At 48.1% G+C, this 15,094-nt stretch overlaps 1 protein-coding gene across 4 annotated transcripts; it reads left to right on the plus strand.

The window, feature by feature from the left end:
- The first annotated feature begins 831 nt into the window (after positions 1 to 831).
- Spaca6 (sperm acrosome associated 6) lies at positions 832 to 12,735 on the plus strand. 4 transcript variants are annotated; one of them, XM_041653490.1, is made up of 9 exons: positions 832 to 1,054; positions 1,781 to 1,862; positions 9,270 to 9,279; positions 9,868 to 9,925; positions 10,497 to 10,520; positions 11,153 to 11,230; positions 11,309 to 11,418; positions 11,762 to 11,918; positions 11,996 to 12,735. In XM_041653490.1, the coding sequence occupies exons 1-9, from the start codon at positions 847 to 849 to the stop codon at positions 12,208 to 12,210; spliced, it is 942 nt and encodes a 313-aa protein (XP_041509424.1). In that variant the 5' UTR covers positions 832 to 846; the 3' UTR covers positions 12,211 to 12,735. The 4 variants fall into 4 exon arrangements, 1 of the variants encoding a protein (XP_041509424.1); XR_005974502.1 differs by lacking the exons at positions 832 to 1,054; positions 1,781 to 1,862; positions 9,270 to 9,279; positions 9,868 to 9,925; positions 10,497 to 10,520 and having other exon boundaries at positions 10,529 to 11,494; positions 11,762 to 12,136; XR_005974504.1 differs by lacking the exons at positions 832 to 1,054; positions 1,781 to 1,862; positions 9,270 to 9,279; positions 9,868 to 9,925; positions 10,497 to 10,520 and having other exon boundaries at positions 10,529 to 11,416; positions 11,738 to 12,136.
- The last annotated feature ends 2,359 nt before the right edge of the window (positions 12,736 to 15,094 follow it).

Raw genomic sequence — 15,094 nt, forward strand, 5'->3', positions numbered from 1 at the left:
GTCCGTGTCGGGGGCTCACCGTCGCGGCTGGGACCTCCCCGGCCCTCCCCACCCTCCCTATTTCTCCTGGTCCCCCATCATTCCATCTGTCAATCTGCCCACCTGCCGCGCCCCCCGGGCTGAGGTAGGAGGTTGTATAGTTGAGGAAGACACCCGAGGAGATCACTATACGGCCTCCTAGCTTTCCCCAGGCTGCGCCCTGCACGGGAAGGGGCCGGCGGGGACCCCGGGTCCACACTACTGCACCACAGTTCTTGGGATGACCTGGGGTGCCTTCTCTGCCCACACTCTGTGTCTTAGCCCTTTTCTTTGCAGTCTCTCTGCCATTAGGAGATTTCCTCGTTTTCTGTCTTTATTACCCTGCAGTCTCTGGGGTTCTAGAAGCTTCTGTTTCTCTAGAGCTCTGAATCTATCTTTTATCTCTGTGACATTTTGAATCTCTGGGCCTCTTGATGTCTCTCCAGGCTTCTCTGTCTTCTTTGCCCTGTTTCTGTCATCTAGGGCTCAGTGTATCTGCCAGTGTTCCTTTCTCATTTCCCTGCTCCCACCTCTGGGGAAAACGACTTTCCTGGTCCACCATAGCTACAATGCCGGCTTCTAGGTCCCTGAGACCCTTTAACCTGTGAGGACGTCCAGGGTCACAGGTGAGGTTCTTGGGAGCCTGGCGCCTGGCTCAGCTACAAATTTAGGGATTGCAGGTGACCCCTGACAACCTTCCTCTAGCTGGAGCCTGACATTTGACCACCAGCTGAAAGATAATCTCTGATCTTAGGGTACAGCTCCCCCTCCCCCACGGTGACCTCACAAAGGTTACTAGCTACTCCTCAGACACAGAGACCCACTGTGATGGCCCCTGTTTCCCTAGTGGGGAGCATCGCCCTGTTGTTCCCACTGATCTTCAGGGCGTCCACGTGGGCATGTCTCTTCTGCTTCACCAGCCATGAGGAACGCCTTCGTCTCTGCCAGCTGTTTGTGGGCACAGAGGGCCCCAAGCTGGGCCAGTGTAAAGACGCACTCACAGCTGCCTTTGAGGGTCTCTCAGACGTGGAAATCAGTGAGGAGACCCCTGTCCTTGATGCAGGGCACTGGGAGGGGCAGGAGAGACCTTGGTCAACTCCACGAAGTAAAGCTGAGTACAGAATTACTTAGGCAGAGACACAGGGAAGGGACAATGGAAAGAAACACAGAGAGGGGTGGAGACAGTGCCTTGGGGAGAGGCTAGGGACAGTGAAGTCCTTGACAGAATGAGAAGGAGACTGAAAAGCGACTGAGTAAAAGGATCAGTGCTCAGAGGGAGGAGGGGGTGAGTGGGAAGGTCAGATATCTAGAGGTCCAGAGAGAGACAGGTACCTGGAGACAGAGGGACAGAGTTCTGAAGATAGAGACCCAGAGTAAGGGAGAAAGGGACTGATGGAGAGTGGGGCCAGGGACCTAGGGAGAGACAGTGGTCCAGAGAGATAGGACAGCGACCGATGATGTTGTAATAGATTGAGAGGGCATAACAGATCCAGGGTGGTGTGACAGAGACAGAGGCCTAGAGAGAGATGAGGAGAGGAGAGACTAGAGGGAGGGAGGAATAGACACCCAGGTTAGGGTTAGGGTTGGGGAAAGAAATTGAGAGAGAGAGAGAGAGTGTGTGTGTTATCTCTCCAGAGAGGGCACAGAGACCCTGGAGTGGGGTTGCGGGTGGACACTTTCAGCCATGAATCAGACGTAGAACATAACTGGCACCAGATAAGTGCCATGATGCTTCCTCAGCCTGCTTCCTGTCCACCCTCAGACTATGACGAGAGGGGGCACCTTCATGATGCTTTCACACAGATGATACTCGCCCTCCAGGAGGTGGCTGCAGCTCAGGGTGAGTGTTTTATGGAATTTGGCTTCTGTTTCCCCCACCTTCCACCCTCTCTTGCCCCAGACTATGTGGAGGCATAAGACATTCCTCTGGTTGGAGGGAGTAATGCTGGAAACCAGTGTGAATAAGGTTGTTTGTTGGGGAAGCTTCGGAGGCAAGTGGAGCTGAAGATGGCAAGGAACGGATGGAAGTATAGAAGTCAAAAGGGTTTGAAGCCCTGTGGGGTCAAGTTCATGTGACCCATCTGTGGTTCTCACTGTTTGGGCTCTGAAGTCTGGGTGTGCTCCTGCCTCTCACATAGGCTCCACTTACTCACCTATAAGATAGAACATTCTCTTCTACGGGAGACTTGCACTTTATCTCCCAATCAGAGCTCACTGGCAGGGGATGATTCTTTTTTTTTTTTTTAAATTTATTTATTTACTTATTATGTATACAATATTCTGTTTGTGTGTATGCCTGCAGGCCAGAAGAGAGCACCAGACCTCATTACAGATGGTTGTGAGCCACCATGTGGTTGCTGGGAATTGAACTCAGGACCTTTGGAAGAGCAGGCAATGCTCTTAACCACTGAGCCATCTCTCCAGCCCCGGGATGATTCTTTTTTATGGAGGTCATAATCCCTTAGGACAAGCCACATACACATATATTTTTCATGGCTAGCAAAGGTAGGAGCCGTGGAGCTAGCCATTCAGGGGATAGACATGGAGAGTCAGTGCCAGACTCCTTGCTTGGGACATTAGGGGAGAACATGCCCATGTAGGTGTATGGAGCAAACCTTAAGGCTCTGGGGACATGTAAACACATGATTAGCAGTAGTCACACCTGGTCATCCCAACCACGGAACACACAATCTCTTACGTAGCAGTATGCGTATGGCAGTGTGAGAAGTCATTTTTGTTTGTTTAAGGATAACTTGGCCATTCCCAGGATCTGGGAACTCATGGCTTTTTTTTTTTTCTTTTCTTTTTCTATGGTTCATTTTGTTCCACTAAGTTTGATATCAGAACCCCCCCCAAACAAAGGGTCCATTCATTGAGGGGGTGTCCACGACCATCGTGGAAGAGAATTTTCTGTGTGTCCCCATTCCCAAAGAAAAACTTGAGGCACCTGAGAGATGGGAGGAGAGCAGGATACTGGGGAATGCCTTCTGCTCCTGTTTGGGCTTGTCTCCTTTTTGGATACTTATAAAAAGCCACCAAGTGCAGACCTGGGAGTAGGGCAGAGGCTTGGGGGTAGATGGAAGCTGGACTTGGAGAGGGGGCAGCCTGTGACATGGATCTGAGAACATAGTGAAGAGGAGGGACGAAAAAGTGGGCCTGGATCTGGTGGTCTGTTACAGGAAAAGGAAAGAGTTGCCTTCACTTGGGGTCTGGCTTCTTAGGAGTGACAATTGTTAAGACAGGGAGCAGGGAGGAAAGAGCTGGACTGGGTACAGATGATTAGGGTAGTTACACAGTAACCATGAAGGAATATTCGTGGTGACATCCACAAGGCATCTCAACACCGGAATGTTGGGAATCAGTAAAGGTAATTTATGACGATGTCCTAAGGCACTTGGAAAACCGCAGTAATATAAGCAGGGTGGAGGAGTTTCTGCTCTCGGTTTAGACAGACATTCTGGGACACCACAGACGGAGAGATTGGAGACTGAGAGGAACTGGCACAGTAAGTTCTTCAGAGGGAGGCCTATGGAATATTCCAGAATCACCTGTGAGGTCAGAGCTGGGACCAAAGCTGCTAATGCCCTGCCCTCGAGATGCTTGTATTTAATAGTGTATTAAACAATAAACAGGTTCTGTGAGGTTGAAGGTGTGGCTCGGGGTAGAGAACCTGTGAAGAATCCACCAGTGAGGTTCTAAGGTTATGGCTTCGTAATAAAACTCTCACTTAGAATCCAGCAGTAAAAGGCTGGGGCTATTTCTAAGCTATAGAGTATTTGCTTAGAGGAACAGTCTCAGGCCCTGTCTTTTATGCTAATTATTCTCCTAAGGGATTTTCAGTTACCAGTCTGGTGAGGTAGGAAAGTTAGGGTTGAGCTGTGCTTGAAGACATGTAGTCAGAGTTTAGGATAATTGTGCATTGGATGAGCCAGACTAGTGCCGTCGATTGGGGGTCACACAGGTGATAATGTCTCTGTATACACACTGTAAGTTTACAGTGTGAGTATACGCTGAATATCCTTTATGCAGCATCTGAAATCTGGACAGTTTCTAAGCTAGATGTGGTTTATCATTCCAGTGTCACGGCAGGGAGCATGTAGCTCAACTGATAGAGTACATGAAGTAATGGATTTTACCCTTAGCCCCTAGCCACACACATCTGGGGTCTCAGTACTCAGTGGAGGCAGGAGGATCATCCTTGGTTACATTGTGCGTTTGAAGCCTGTCCAGGCTACAAGAGACCTGTGTTAAAGGAAAATAAAGTATCCAGGTGTGGTGATGGCTCACACAATGCAGTTATTTTGGGAGGCTGAGGCAGTAGGATCAAAGGAGCCTAGGTTACATAGACTGTCTCAAAAACCAGACAAAACAGTGACATACATGTGTTCTTACTCTGTGTGCATGTGTGTGTATGAAATGTTCCAAAACACAAAACCCTTTTGAGTGTTATCTTTGCTCCGAATAGCATCACGTGACAGGCCACAGGTAAAACTCAGGCCCATGCCAGGTGGTGGTGGTGCACACCTTTAATCCCAGCACTCGGGAGGCAGAGGCAGGCAGATCTCTGAGTTCATGGCCAACCTGGTCTACAAGAGCTAGTTCCAGGACAGGCTCCCAAAGCTACAGAGAAACCCTGTCTAAAAAACAGACAAACAAAAACCAACTCAGGCCGACTCAAGATATTGTGTGAACTCAAACTTCAGACATGAAACAAGTGAATTTCCATTTTTACTTTATTTATTTATGTGTCTGAGTATTTGCCTACATGCATGTCTGTGCACCAGATTCATGCTTTGTGCCTGAGGAGACCAGAAAAGGTTGTCAGATCCCCTGGAGTTGTAGTGACAGGTGATTGTGAGCCACCATGTGGGAAATGGCTGGGATTTGAACCCAAGGCCTCTGCCAAAATGGCAGATTGTCTTAACTGCTTAGGCATTTCTCCAGCCTCTGTTTCCTTTCCTTTCCTTTCCTTTCCTTTCCTTTCCTTTCCTTTCCTTTCCTTTCCTTTCCTTTCCTCTCCTCTCCTCTCCTCTCCTCTCCTCTCCTCTCCTCTCCTCCCCTCCCCTCCCCTCCCCTCCCCTCCCCTCCCCTTCCCTCCCCTCCCCCCTCCCTCCCTCCCTTCTCTCTTTCTTTCTTTCTTTCTTTCTTTCTTTCTTTCTATTTTTATTCATTCGAGACAGGGTTTCTCTGTGTAACATCCCTGGCTGCCCTGGAACTCTGTAGACACAGCTGACCTCCAACTCACAGATCCGCCTGCCTCTGCTGGAATTAAAAAGGCATGCGCCACCATTGCCTGGCTCCTGGTTTTTTGTTTTTTGATTTCCTGTTTTTGTTTTGTTTTTGGTTTTTCAAGACAGGGTTTGTCTGTGTAGCTTTGGAGCCTGTCTTGGCAGTCACTCTGTATGTAGACCAGGCTGGCTTCACATAGAGTCATCTGTCTCTGCCTTTCAAGTGCTGGGAACAAAGATGTGCACCACCACTGCTCTACCTGGCTCCTGTTTTAATTTTTTTTTTAAGCATGTGTATACGTCCATGAGTTTTCTGGAGACTTCTCTGGTCTCCGTGAGAACCTATCCCAACAAACAAAAGTGGAGACAGCTAGAGAGAAATGGTTTGGTGGTTAAGAGTGCTTGCTGTGAAATCATGAGAACTACAGTTTGAGTTCCAGCACTATCAAAACAAGTGCTGCGGTGTCCCCCTGCACCCTTATTACCCCAAGCCCACAGTAAATGAAGACACAGCTTCCAGCCTACTTGAGAACACTTTAATTGGAACATCAGAGAGACCCTGCCTCAGAGGACACCTGTCACTGCATTCTGACTTCCATGGGTATGAGCAGATCCATGTCCTACAGATTTATGCACACACTCATAGACAGACACACAAGTAAATAAATCTTAAAAAATGACTCATAAATAGATAAGGATGGAGGCCTGAGTTTACAAGTGACTGTGTGACCTTGGCGTTTATTTTATTTATCCTTTCTGTTTTGAAGGAATGTCTCACTACATAGCCCAGGCTGCCCTTGATCTCATGATACTCCCAGTCTCCCCTGTGGGAGAGAGACTGTGTCACCACATCCAGCTTCCCTAACCTCTTCATACATGAGTTTCCCCTTCTCAAATTTGGAGAGTGTAGCAGTCAATGGTACTCTGTCCAGGTGTGAGGGAACCTCAAACTCAAGGCTCATGTGCATGCCAAAGCAAGCCACAGAATAGCTGAGAATGAAAAAGATTCCATTTCCCATAGCACTTAATCCTGTCCACACAGGTCTTTGTAGTAGACACTGCCACCACTGCTGTTTTATGCATGGGGAAACTGAGGACTAGAGAGTTGTCACCTGACCAACCTCACATATGTACGGAGGCAGCTCTGTGATTCATGGATAAATAGACCTCTGTGTGAAACAGATGTCCTCATAGCTCTACGTGCCAGGATTCAACCCCAGAGTCCGAGCTCCTAACACATGCCCCTCACTGATTGCAGCACTCTTTGTACCATCATGGTTCAGTTGGCATAATCCATGTTCCACTTACCCTGTTCACATATTTCCCCTTACTCCTGACCCTGTGTGTACTAGATACTTAAACCTGTCCCACCCTTGCCCACCTCACAGGTCTCCGTGGTACACCTGCTATATCCCACCCACTCATACCCTCCTGGGAGTCATTGATTTGGCTCCTAGATGTAGCTTGATTGAGGCCTTACGGCACTAGGTCACACTCCAGCTCTTTATGGTTAAGAGAATAACCTCAAAACCAGCTTCTTGGCTTTGGTGCTTCTCTGTAAACAACATATGCCATTCTTTAGTTAATGCCTTCAGTTCGTTGACAGTTTCATACACACATATATTCTGGTCACCATCCTCATTGCTGTGACAGATTACAAGACAATAACCTTAATGGAGAAAAGGTTTATCCTAGCTCACTGAGAGTATAGTCCAGTGGTTCTCAACCTGTGGGTCATGACTTCTTTGGGACTTTCCCAAGGGCCGCCTAAGTCCACTGGAAAACACAGATGTTTACATTATATTTCATAGCAGTAGTAAATGTTACAGTTGTGAAGTAGCAACAGAAATAATTTTGTGGTTGGGGTCACCACAGCATGAGGAACTGTATTAAAGGGTCACAGCATTAGGAAGGTTGGGAACCACTGCTATATTGTGGCAGGAAGTCACAGCAGGAGCGGGAGATCACATTGCATACACAGCCTCGAAGCAGGGAAAAATGAGTGCTGGTGTTCAATTTGTTCGTTTTGATTCACTCTGGGACCCCAGTCCATGGTATGGTACAAAGCACATACAGGGTAGGTCTTCCCACCCCTCCACAGGCCCAGAGGTTTACTTCCATGGTGATTCTAAATCCTAGGAATCTGACAATAAAGATGAACTATCATACTAGTCTAAGGTGTACCCAAATGATGTCATTTTAACACCTCTAAGAATGTTGGCTCCAAGTACTGTGCCATTCTTCCACACTGCACTGGGGATTAGGGTTGCACATATGAATGGGGTGGGGATGGACACTGTCCCAACCATTTCCACCAGAAGGACCCTTTGTCTTGTTGTTGGTCTCTGGTGAGCTCCATCTCATGATCTGGAGGGTACTGTGGTGGTGAGAATTAAGGACTCAGAACATAACAGCATAGAAGGGTAGAAATGAATAGTGGTTGGCCGGGGGTGGGGGATGACGACGACTGGGAAATGTTCTGTTTAAAGACAGTGGTGGTCACTGAACTGCTAATTGCTGCCTTATGGCACTATGGTCTTTGTTATATAGCTTTGGATATTTTTTTTTAAAGATGCCAAGCATTTTTGTGACATCAGTTTTGTGTGTTGGCAATCCATTTATTTTTTTAAGATTTATTTTTAATTATATGGATGGGGGAGCAGGGCATTGGTGCACAGGGCATTGGTTCAGGAGTCTTTGAAGTCCTGGAGAGGGCATCAGATGCCCTGAAGTTAGAGTTACAGATGGTTGTGAAACTTCTGACATGGCTGCTTGGAAACAGAACTGGGTCTTCTGCAAGACATTGTCGTAACTGCAGAACTATCTCTTCAGCCGCCTCCCCATTGTTTTGCAAAGAGATATCAATATTTTTGCTATGTTGAAGCAGGGTTTCTCCTTGTGGCCTTGGCTGTCCTCAAACTCACTTTGTAGACCAAGCTGGCTTTGAACTCATAGAAGTCCTTCTGTCTTTGCTTCCCAATTGCTAGGATTAAAAGCACCCAACACCACCTACCGACCAAGATAAGAAACTTTTATATAACTGTCCCAAAGTTGTATATTGGCAAATAGTTCATAAATAAAAAGGAAACAAGCTGGCGGTCATGGTGCACACCTTTAATCCCAACACTTGGGAGGCAGAGGCTGCTGGATCTCAAAGTTCAAGGCCCACCTGGTCTACAGAGGGAGTTCCTGGATAGCCAGGGCTAGAAAGACAAACCCTATCTTTAAAAATAAGACAAAATAAAAAATAAAAACAGAAAGAAAGAAAAAAATAGGGAACAAAGAAGAGAAAAAGAAACACTTTACTGCCTGGTGTTTATCATATCCAGGTGATACATTTGGGTCTAAGGCTACAGCTGGTGACCTACTGTCCTGCTGGACTCTCAAATTCACTAGACATATACTTACTGGGTGGTTTTGTAAGACTCGGGACCCTTTTGTGAGGATGCTGTATTCAAAAGGTGGAAGCTTGGGGAACATTGAGAAAAGAGTGGAAAGGTTAAGAGTCAGAGGTTTGAGAGGACTAGACAAAGCAAGCGGTTTGTGGACTTGACTGGACCAATGTACTCCTGAGTTCACAGCAGCTGTAGTTGCCTGACCAAGATCAAGTCCGTCAACATTCCAGTGCTGTGGGGAGGGGCTCACAAGACTCCACCCCAAATGGAGGCAAATGGATGGGGAGAGCCAGTTGTCTTCAAGGGTGCATGCAGTCCCTGATAGGTTGATAGGTTCACTGAAGGTAGGTGCACCACTGGATGGTCATCACAGATTGTACTGAGTGGGTTATTACAGTTACGGGAAAAAAAAATAAACGAAGAGGGTTAGGACAAGTAGGAAGTATAGGGTCTGGAAGAAGATAGGGGAGGGAATGAATATAATTGAAATACATTGTATGCATATATGAAATTTTCAAAGAACAAAAAACATTAATTAAAAGCGTACAAAAAGGGAACCGTGTATGGTTGTGTGTGCCTTTAATCCCAACACTGTTAAGTTAAAAGTAGGCAGATCTCTGAGTTCAAGGCCTGCCTGGGCTACATAGAGAAGTCTAGGCCAGCCTGGAACATAGTGAGCCACCGTCTTAAAACAAAATACCAAGAAGATGGACTTATGCTGTTATCATATCTCAACATCTAATTTGCATATGTGTAATTGCATCTGGTGAAGTCTATGTAAACTGAAAGAGGCACAATGAGATAAAAGTGGGGAACTTTAGATTTGGGGTAATCAAAACCCTTGCAGTGACAATTGAGATGGTAAGATATACAGAATGATGGAAAGCTGGGCAAAAGACATTTATAAGCAAGGTAAGGGTAACCTGGAAATTGAAAGTCAGCAAGAGGGCTGCAGCAGAGAAAGGAAACAACCAGCATTGTAGGGCCTAGTAAGCCCTGCAGAAGAGTTAAGCATTGTTCTTCCCTTTCCACTAAGATATAAATGAATAGTGCTGTCGGGAGGCAGAAAGAGCATCTTGAAGAAGTTTGCCAGCTTTCCCTTTGGACCTATGGGAGCTAGAAACACAGCATGTACCTATGGGAGAGACAGCAAGTCCTGACTATTCGGCCATAGGGAAAGGGCTTTTAGTACAACCACCCTGCTTCATCCTCCAGGGTCCTTTAAGGCTGCCTTCCCTATCGCTGCAGCAAAAATGAAGAAGACCATTCAACAGCTTAAAAAAGGTAAACCAGCCTCCAGCTCCGCCCCCTGCAAACACAATATGCCACACACAGACATTTGTACACTTTGAATCCTGCCTAAACCCTGGGACCAGTGGATTTCCTAGCCGAGGACAGATCATGTGACAATCAATCTGCTTTTAGCCCTGTGTTCAAAGGCATCCTCTTTAGTTGGTGCTTCTCTATCTGGGCCTACTAATTAGGTGCTGATTCTCCCACTTCCAAGGGTAATTAATACTTCCAGGTTGATTCCTCCTCAAGGCTCCTGTGCCCCCCCCCCCCCCCCATTTCACTTTTCCTGGTTAGTTGTAGGCTTTCAACTTGACACACTTGGCCTTGCTGCGCCCTCTGGATGAAGTGCTGTGAACCCAGCCCTGCCCTTAAGGAACAATATGCTCTGTTCTGCCCTCCAAATGCTGCTTTAGGAGCCTAGGCTTGTTCTCCAGAGGAGAGGACTGCAAGTCCTGACTATTCCGCCAGAGGGCCATAGGCCTGAGGGAAATACCTTCTGGAGGGGCTCTAGGTAGGTCTGTCAACTATCTGGGTCCTAATGCCTCCTCCTTTCTCTCCACAGTCCAGGACTGCATCCCTCCTTGTGGTAAGGATTTAGTCCCATACTTAAAAAAGTAGGGGAAGCTGGGGTGGAAACGTGGAACCTAAGATGAAGACCATGAGTGGACCATAGATCCAAAGGAAGTCAATAGGAAAGTGCATAAACTAGGTATTCTGCCAAAACTTCCTAGCAAGAGGCCCTGTTGGTGAAGGCCTGCCATCCTAGCTACTCCAGAGGCTAAGGCAGGAAGATCACACATCCAAGGCCACTATGGCTACATAAAGTTCTAGGCCACGTCTGGCAACCTAGGGTGACCCTGTCTCAAAACAAAATCTAAAAAGAATTCTGAAGATAAGGCTCAGCACAGGAACACTTGTCTAGAATCTCCCAGTCAGGGGATAAGGGCATGCCTCGGTGGAAGGGAGTTTGACTAGCGTGCATAAACCCGTAGGTTCCATTCCCAGTGACTACAACACAGAAACAAAACATAAGTGTAATGTAGAAAACTGGCTTAACAAACCAGGAGGTGACCTGGGGGCCAACTAAGTAGGGTTATCCAAATAGTGCAGAAAATGTGGGGTCTGTCTTTCACCTCGCCAGTAGAACCCTGGGAGTTCCCATAGATTCAACAAGGTCCGGAGAATTGACCTGGAGACACTCCTGGTCTCGGCTCACAGGTGTCCAGGAGGTCAGTAGGCGTTTCTACTGCTGGGGCTGCTTTTCCACAGTCTGTGACCTCCCTCTAGACTGTCCAGGTGAGGCGGCCGCGAAGGCAAGCCAGGGAAGGGGCGGGGCTTGTGCAGGCCTGCCGGAACGACCTTTCCTCTCTTCAGTTCAGGACTTAACGGTGAAGCGAGGGGATCAGGCTTTGTTTTCTTGTGTCGTGGGCTTCCAGTTGCCTGAATCGGAGCTCACTTACTCATGGAAATTCGCGGGAGGAGGTGTGAGTCGGAACAGGGCCTGCTGGAGGGCTTAAGGGATCGGTTCTGCTCCGGGGAGAGGAGGAGGCTAAGTTCAGGGTATGGGGCCATACGGGTTGGGTTTAATGCGAGAGGGTAGTCGGAGACCTAGGGAAAGATTGAGGTTAAATATATGGAAGACCAGTGCTTGATGTGCATTATGAGTCAGACTTTAAGAATGCTGGGAAGGGTTACTCCTGGCAGCGAGACGAGTCAGAGGCTTGCGAGCTGAGTCAGGGCTTGGGGAGGGGGTGTGCACTGGGCGGGGATTGCCCGTTCCGGCTGAGTCCGGGTGCATTTGAGCTCCTCAGACCCGCCATCTCGCAGCTCCGGACTCAGGACGTGTCCTACTTCCGTGATGTGCCAGGGGCTCACGGGTACCTGGCGCGGATCCGGCCAGTGCAACCCACCCACCGCGGGACCTTCTCGTGCGTGATCCTGCACGACCAACGACCCCTGGCGCGGCTCTACTTCTATCTGAACGGTGCGGGTGGGGCAAGGATGTGAGGAGAGGTGGGGCCGAGGGCGGGGTTCCGCTCTCTAACGCGCGCGCTCTGGCAGTGACCGGCCCTCCTCCGCCTGGGGAGACTGAGCTCCAGGTCACGTTCCGGGAAGTGATGCATTGGACGCCGCGGGAGGCGGAAATGATCGAGCCCTGGAGGCCCAGCCTAAGCGAACTGCTGGCCAGGCCCCAGGCTCTGACGCTTGGCAACCTGTTCCTGCTCGCGGCTGTTGCCGCACTCGTGTCTGCTAGCGTCACTGTGCTAGTGTGGTGAGTGCCAGCTTCCACCCTCGCCTCCCGCTGCTCCCCTTGTCCACGCCGCAGGCCTCCGACCCAGGAGTCCAGACTCCGTCCATCCTCCGAGTCCAGAGCCCGGCCTCCTCCCTGAGCCCAACCCAGGTCTTCTCAGACTAAAGGTGTATAGGCTCTAGACTACCTTCCTTAGACCCAGGGTTCTAGCCTGCAATTCTCCTTCAGACCTAGGAGACCTAACCCCCTTTTCTCAGAGCCAGAAGTCCAGGTCCTAGCCCTCCTAGCCCAGGCTGAGAAATCCAGATTCTATCCTTATAGCTCATAAACTTACATAGTCTCGACACCAGGACTCCTTGTAGACTCAGGTCTAGGCTCTCCTTGCACTTTGAAATCCTAATGTGTTTCTGTCACTGGGCCCTCCTTCAACGCACACACTCGTTTATTTTCCCAGGGTGTTTTTTCGATGGTACTTAAGTGGCAGCTAATGAGGATATCTGCCCTGATTTGACATTCTTCCCTGAAATAAAGAATGTATTTCAGTTCTGGATTCTCGTTTGTTTTCTGTTTTTTGTTGTTGGTTTTGCGGGGTGGCTTGTTTGGACGAGATCACTGCTCACCTTAGGGAGGACAGACAAAGTACCCCCCAATGCTTCGGTGTATGGTGACAGGACTTAGGCTATCAGTTTGGGGGGCTCTTTGTTGAGGTCTCTGAGCACCAGTTCAGACCCTTCTGTACTCCAGCAGATTCCTTGACATTTCCATCTATAGAAAATACCCTTAGGGTACTATATGGTATCCCTCCCCCCCAAAATCCCCCCACCCTCGGCAAAGCTTTCTCCCTTCCAGAAGTAGCACCTATAGCCTTCTAGCAGTTCAGTACAAAAACCACTGGGCTACACCCTTAACCCCTTACTAGAGGATTCTAGACTGAAGCTCTACTGTTAAGCCATACCTCAGCCAGTCACTGGAATATTTTAGATAGGGTGCTACCACTAAGTCACACACACACCTCCAGCCCCTTTGGATCTAGACAGGAGAGCTACATGCCAAGGCTGATTTCTTTCTATGTTTGAGCATGGTGGGGCACATTTGTGTACCCGTACGTGCATGTGGAGGCCAGAGGTCAACCTCAAGTGTCATTCCTCAGGCACGAACCACCGTTTTTGGTGACAGGGTTTTTCAATGGTTAAGACTTGCCTGATCAGGATAGCTGACCAGCAGGCCCCAAGGGTCAACATGTCACCAGCTCACCAGCCCTAGAATTACAACTGCAGGCTTTTTACATCCAGGTTCTCAGGATGGATTCAGATCCCTATTAGTTTCCAGTCTAGTTAAGTGTGCCACAGTGGGTTACTTCTCTGCCCTAAACTCATCAATGGCTTTCTGTTGTCACTGAAATCAAATCTAATTCCTTGTTCAACTTCCAAAGGTCCCCACATTCTGGCCCTTGTTGGTCTTCCTAATTGTGTCTCCCATGCAAGGAAGAGAGCTTTCATCCTACCCTGCAGTTCTCTTTTCTCGCGATGGTGTCCATGATGATTCTCGGCCTCCCCAGGTTTTCTATTTACAGTAGTGTGTTTTCTCCTTCCTTCTCTCCTCATAACCTCCTTTTCTCTTATCCCTTGCTGCTGCCCCCTGCTCATGTCTACCTTTTCATCAGCTCAGTAAATGCCCATGACAACCATCTGAAACTTGTTTTATTGTATAGCTTGTATCCCCTCTCATGTCTTCCTTGTTACTTTTCAGCTTAGGTGGCTTCAGCTTTGGTTCCCTGAGCTTTGAAAGTTCTGTTCCATGTTTGGACCTTTTCCGCTCTTCCTCCATCTTGAATGACTTCCTGTCCATTGCACAGGCACCAGCCCAAAATTGACTTTCTTTGACTAGTTCCTGTTCCATATGCAGTCTGTGCTATTCTGTGTCTTCCCTCCTCCCACCTCTGCCCCCATGTTCCATGTAGGCATAATAGACAGCTAGTTTTTATTAATAATTTATTTATTTGTATTTTATGCACATTAATGTTTTGCCTGCATACATGTCTTTGTAAGGGTATAGGATTCCCTGGAACAGGAGTTTTAGACAGTTGCAGCCATATGGGTGCTGGGAATTGAACTCTGGTCCTCAGGAAGAGCAGCCAGTGCTCTTTACTGCAGAGCTATCCTACCAGCCCAGATGGCTAGTTTTTTAGGAAGTCTCTTATAGCCAAGGATCACCTAAAACTCAGATAACCTTGAACTTTTGATCCTCCTGCCTCTGCTTTCCAAGTGCTAGTAAGATAAGTGTGCACTACTGGTCCCAGTTTTATGCAGTGCTGGCGGCAGAATGGCATGCTTTGTGCCTGTTTGGTTTGTGCTATGCCAACTAGCTATGTCCTAGCTCTAAACATGATTACTGATTAAGCACTCTCCTGCACGTTTTTGCTTTCCAATGATGATAGCAAAGGTTGAGTCTTCTCATCTTCTAAACATAGCTTAGTCTTGCCCTGTCTCACTAGTGTCCTTACTCCCACCAACCCTTCCGTCTGTCATTTTTTCAATGTGCTCTGTGTACATGTGTGTGGGTACATGGTACATGTGGAGGACTGTGATTGGTATCAGGTGTCTTCCTCAATTGATACCCACTTTTATAATGGGAGACAAGGTCTTTCACTGGATTTGGAGCTTGTGCATTAGGCTAGACAGGCCTGCCAGTACGTCTCAGGCATATTGTTGGCTCTGCCTCCCCAGAGCTGGGATTACATGTGCCAGTATTCCTAGTTGGTGGGGTTTCTGTGCTCAGGTCCTCCTGTTTGCACACTAAGCACTGAGTGAGCCATTTCCCAAACCCCTGTATTGCTTACGTCCTGAACAGTAAACAAGAAATTAAAACAACATATAATATTTGTGAGGGAAAAATAAGGGAGAGTTTTG

Source organism: Microtus oregoni, unplaced genomic scaffold (assembly GCF_018167655.1).
Source record: "Microtus oregoni isolate MIOR12 unplaced genomic scaffold, Mior012 000006F_ref0000085, whole genome shotgun sequence".
Classification (NCBI taxonomy): Eukaryota; Metazoa; Chordata; class Mammalia; order Rodentia; family Cricetidae; genus Microtus; species Microtus oregoni.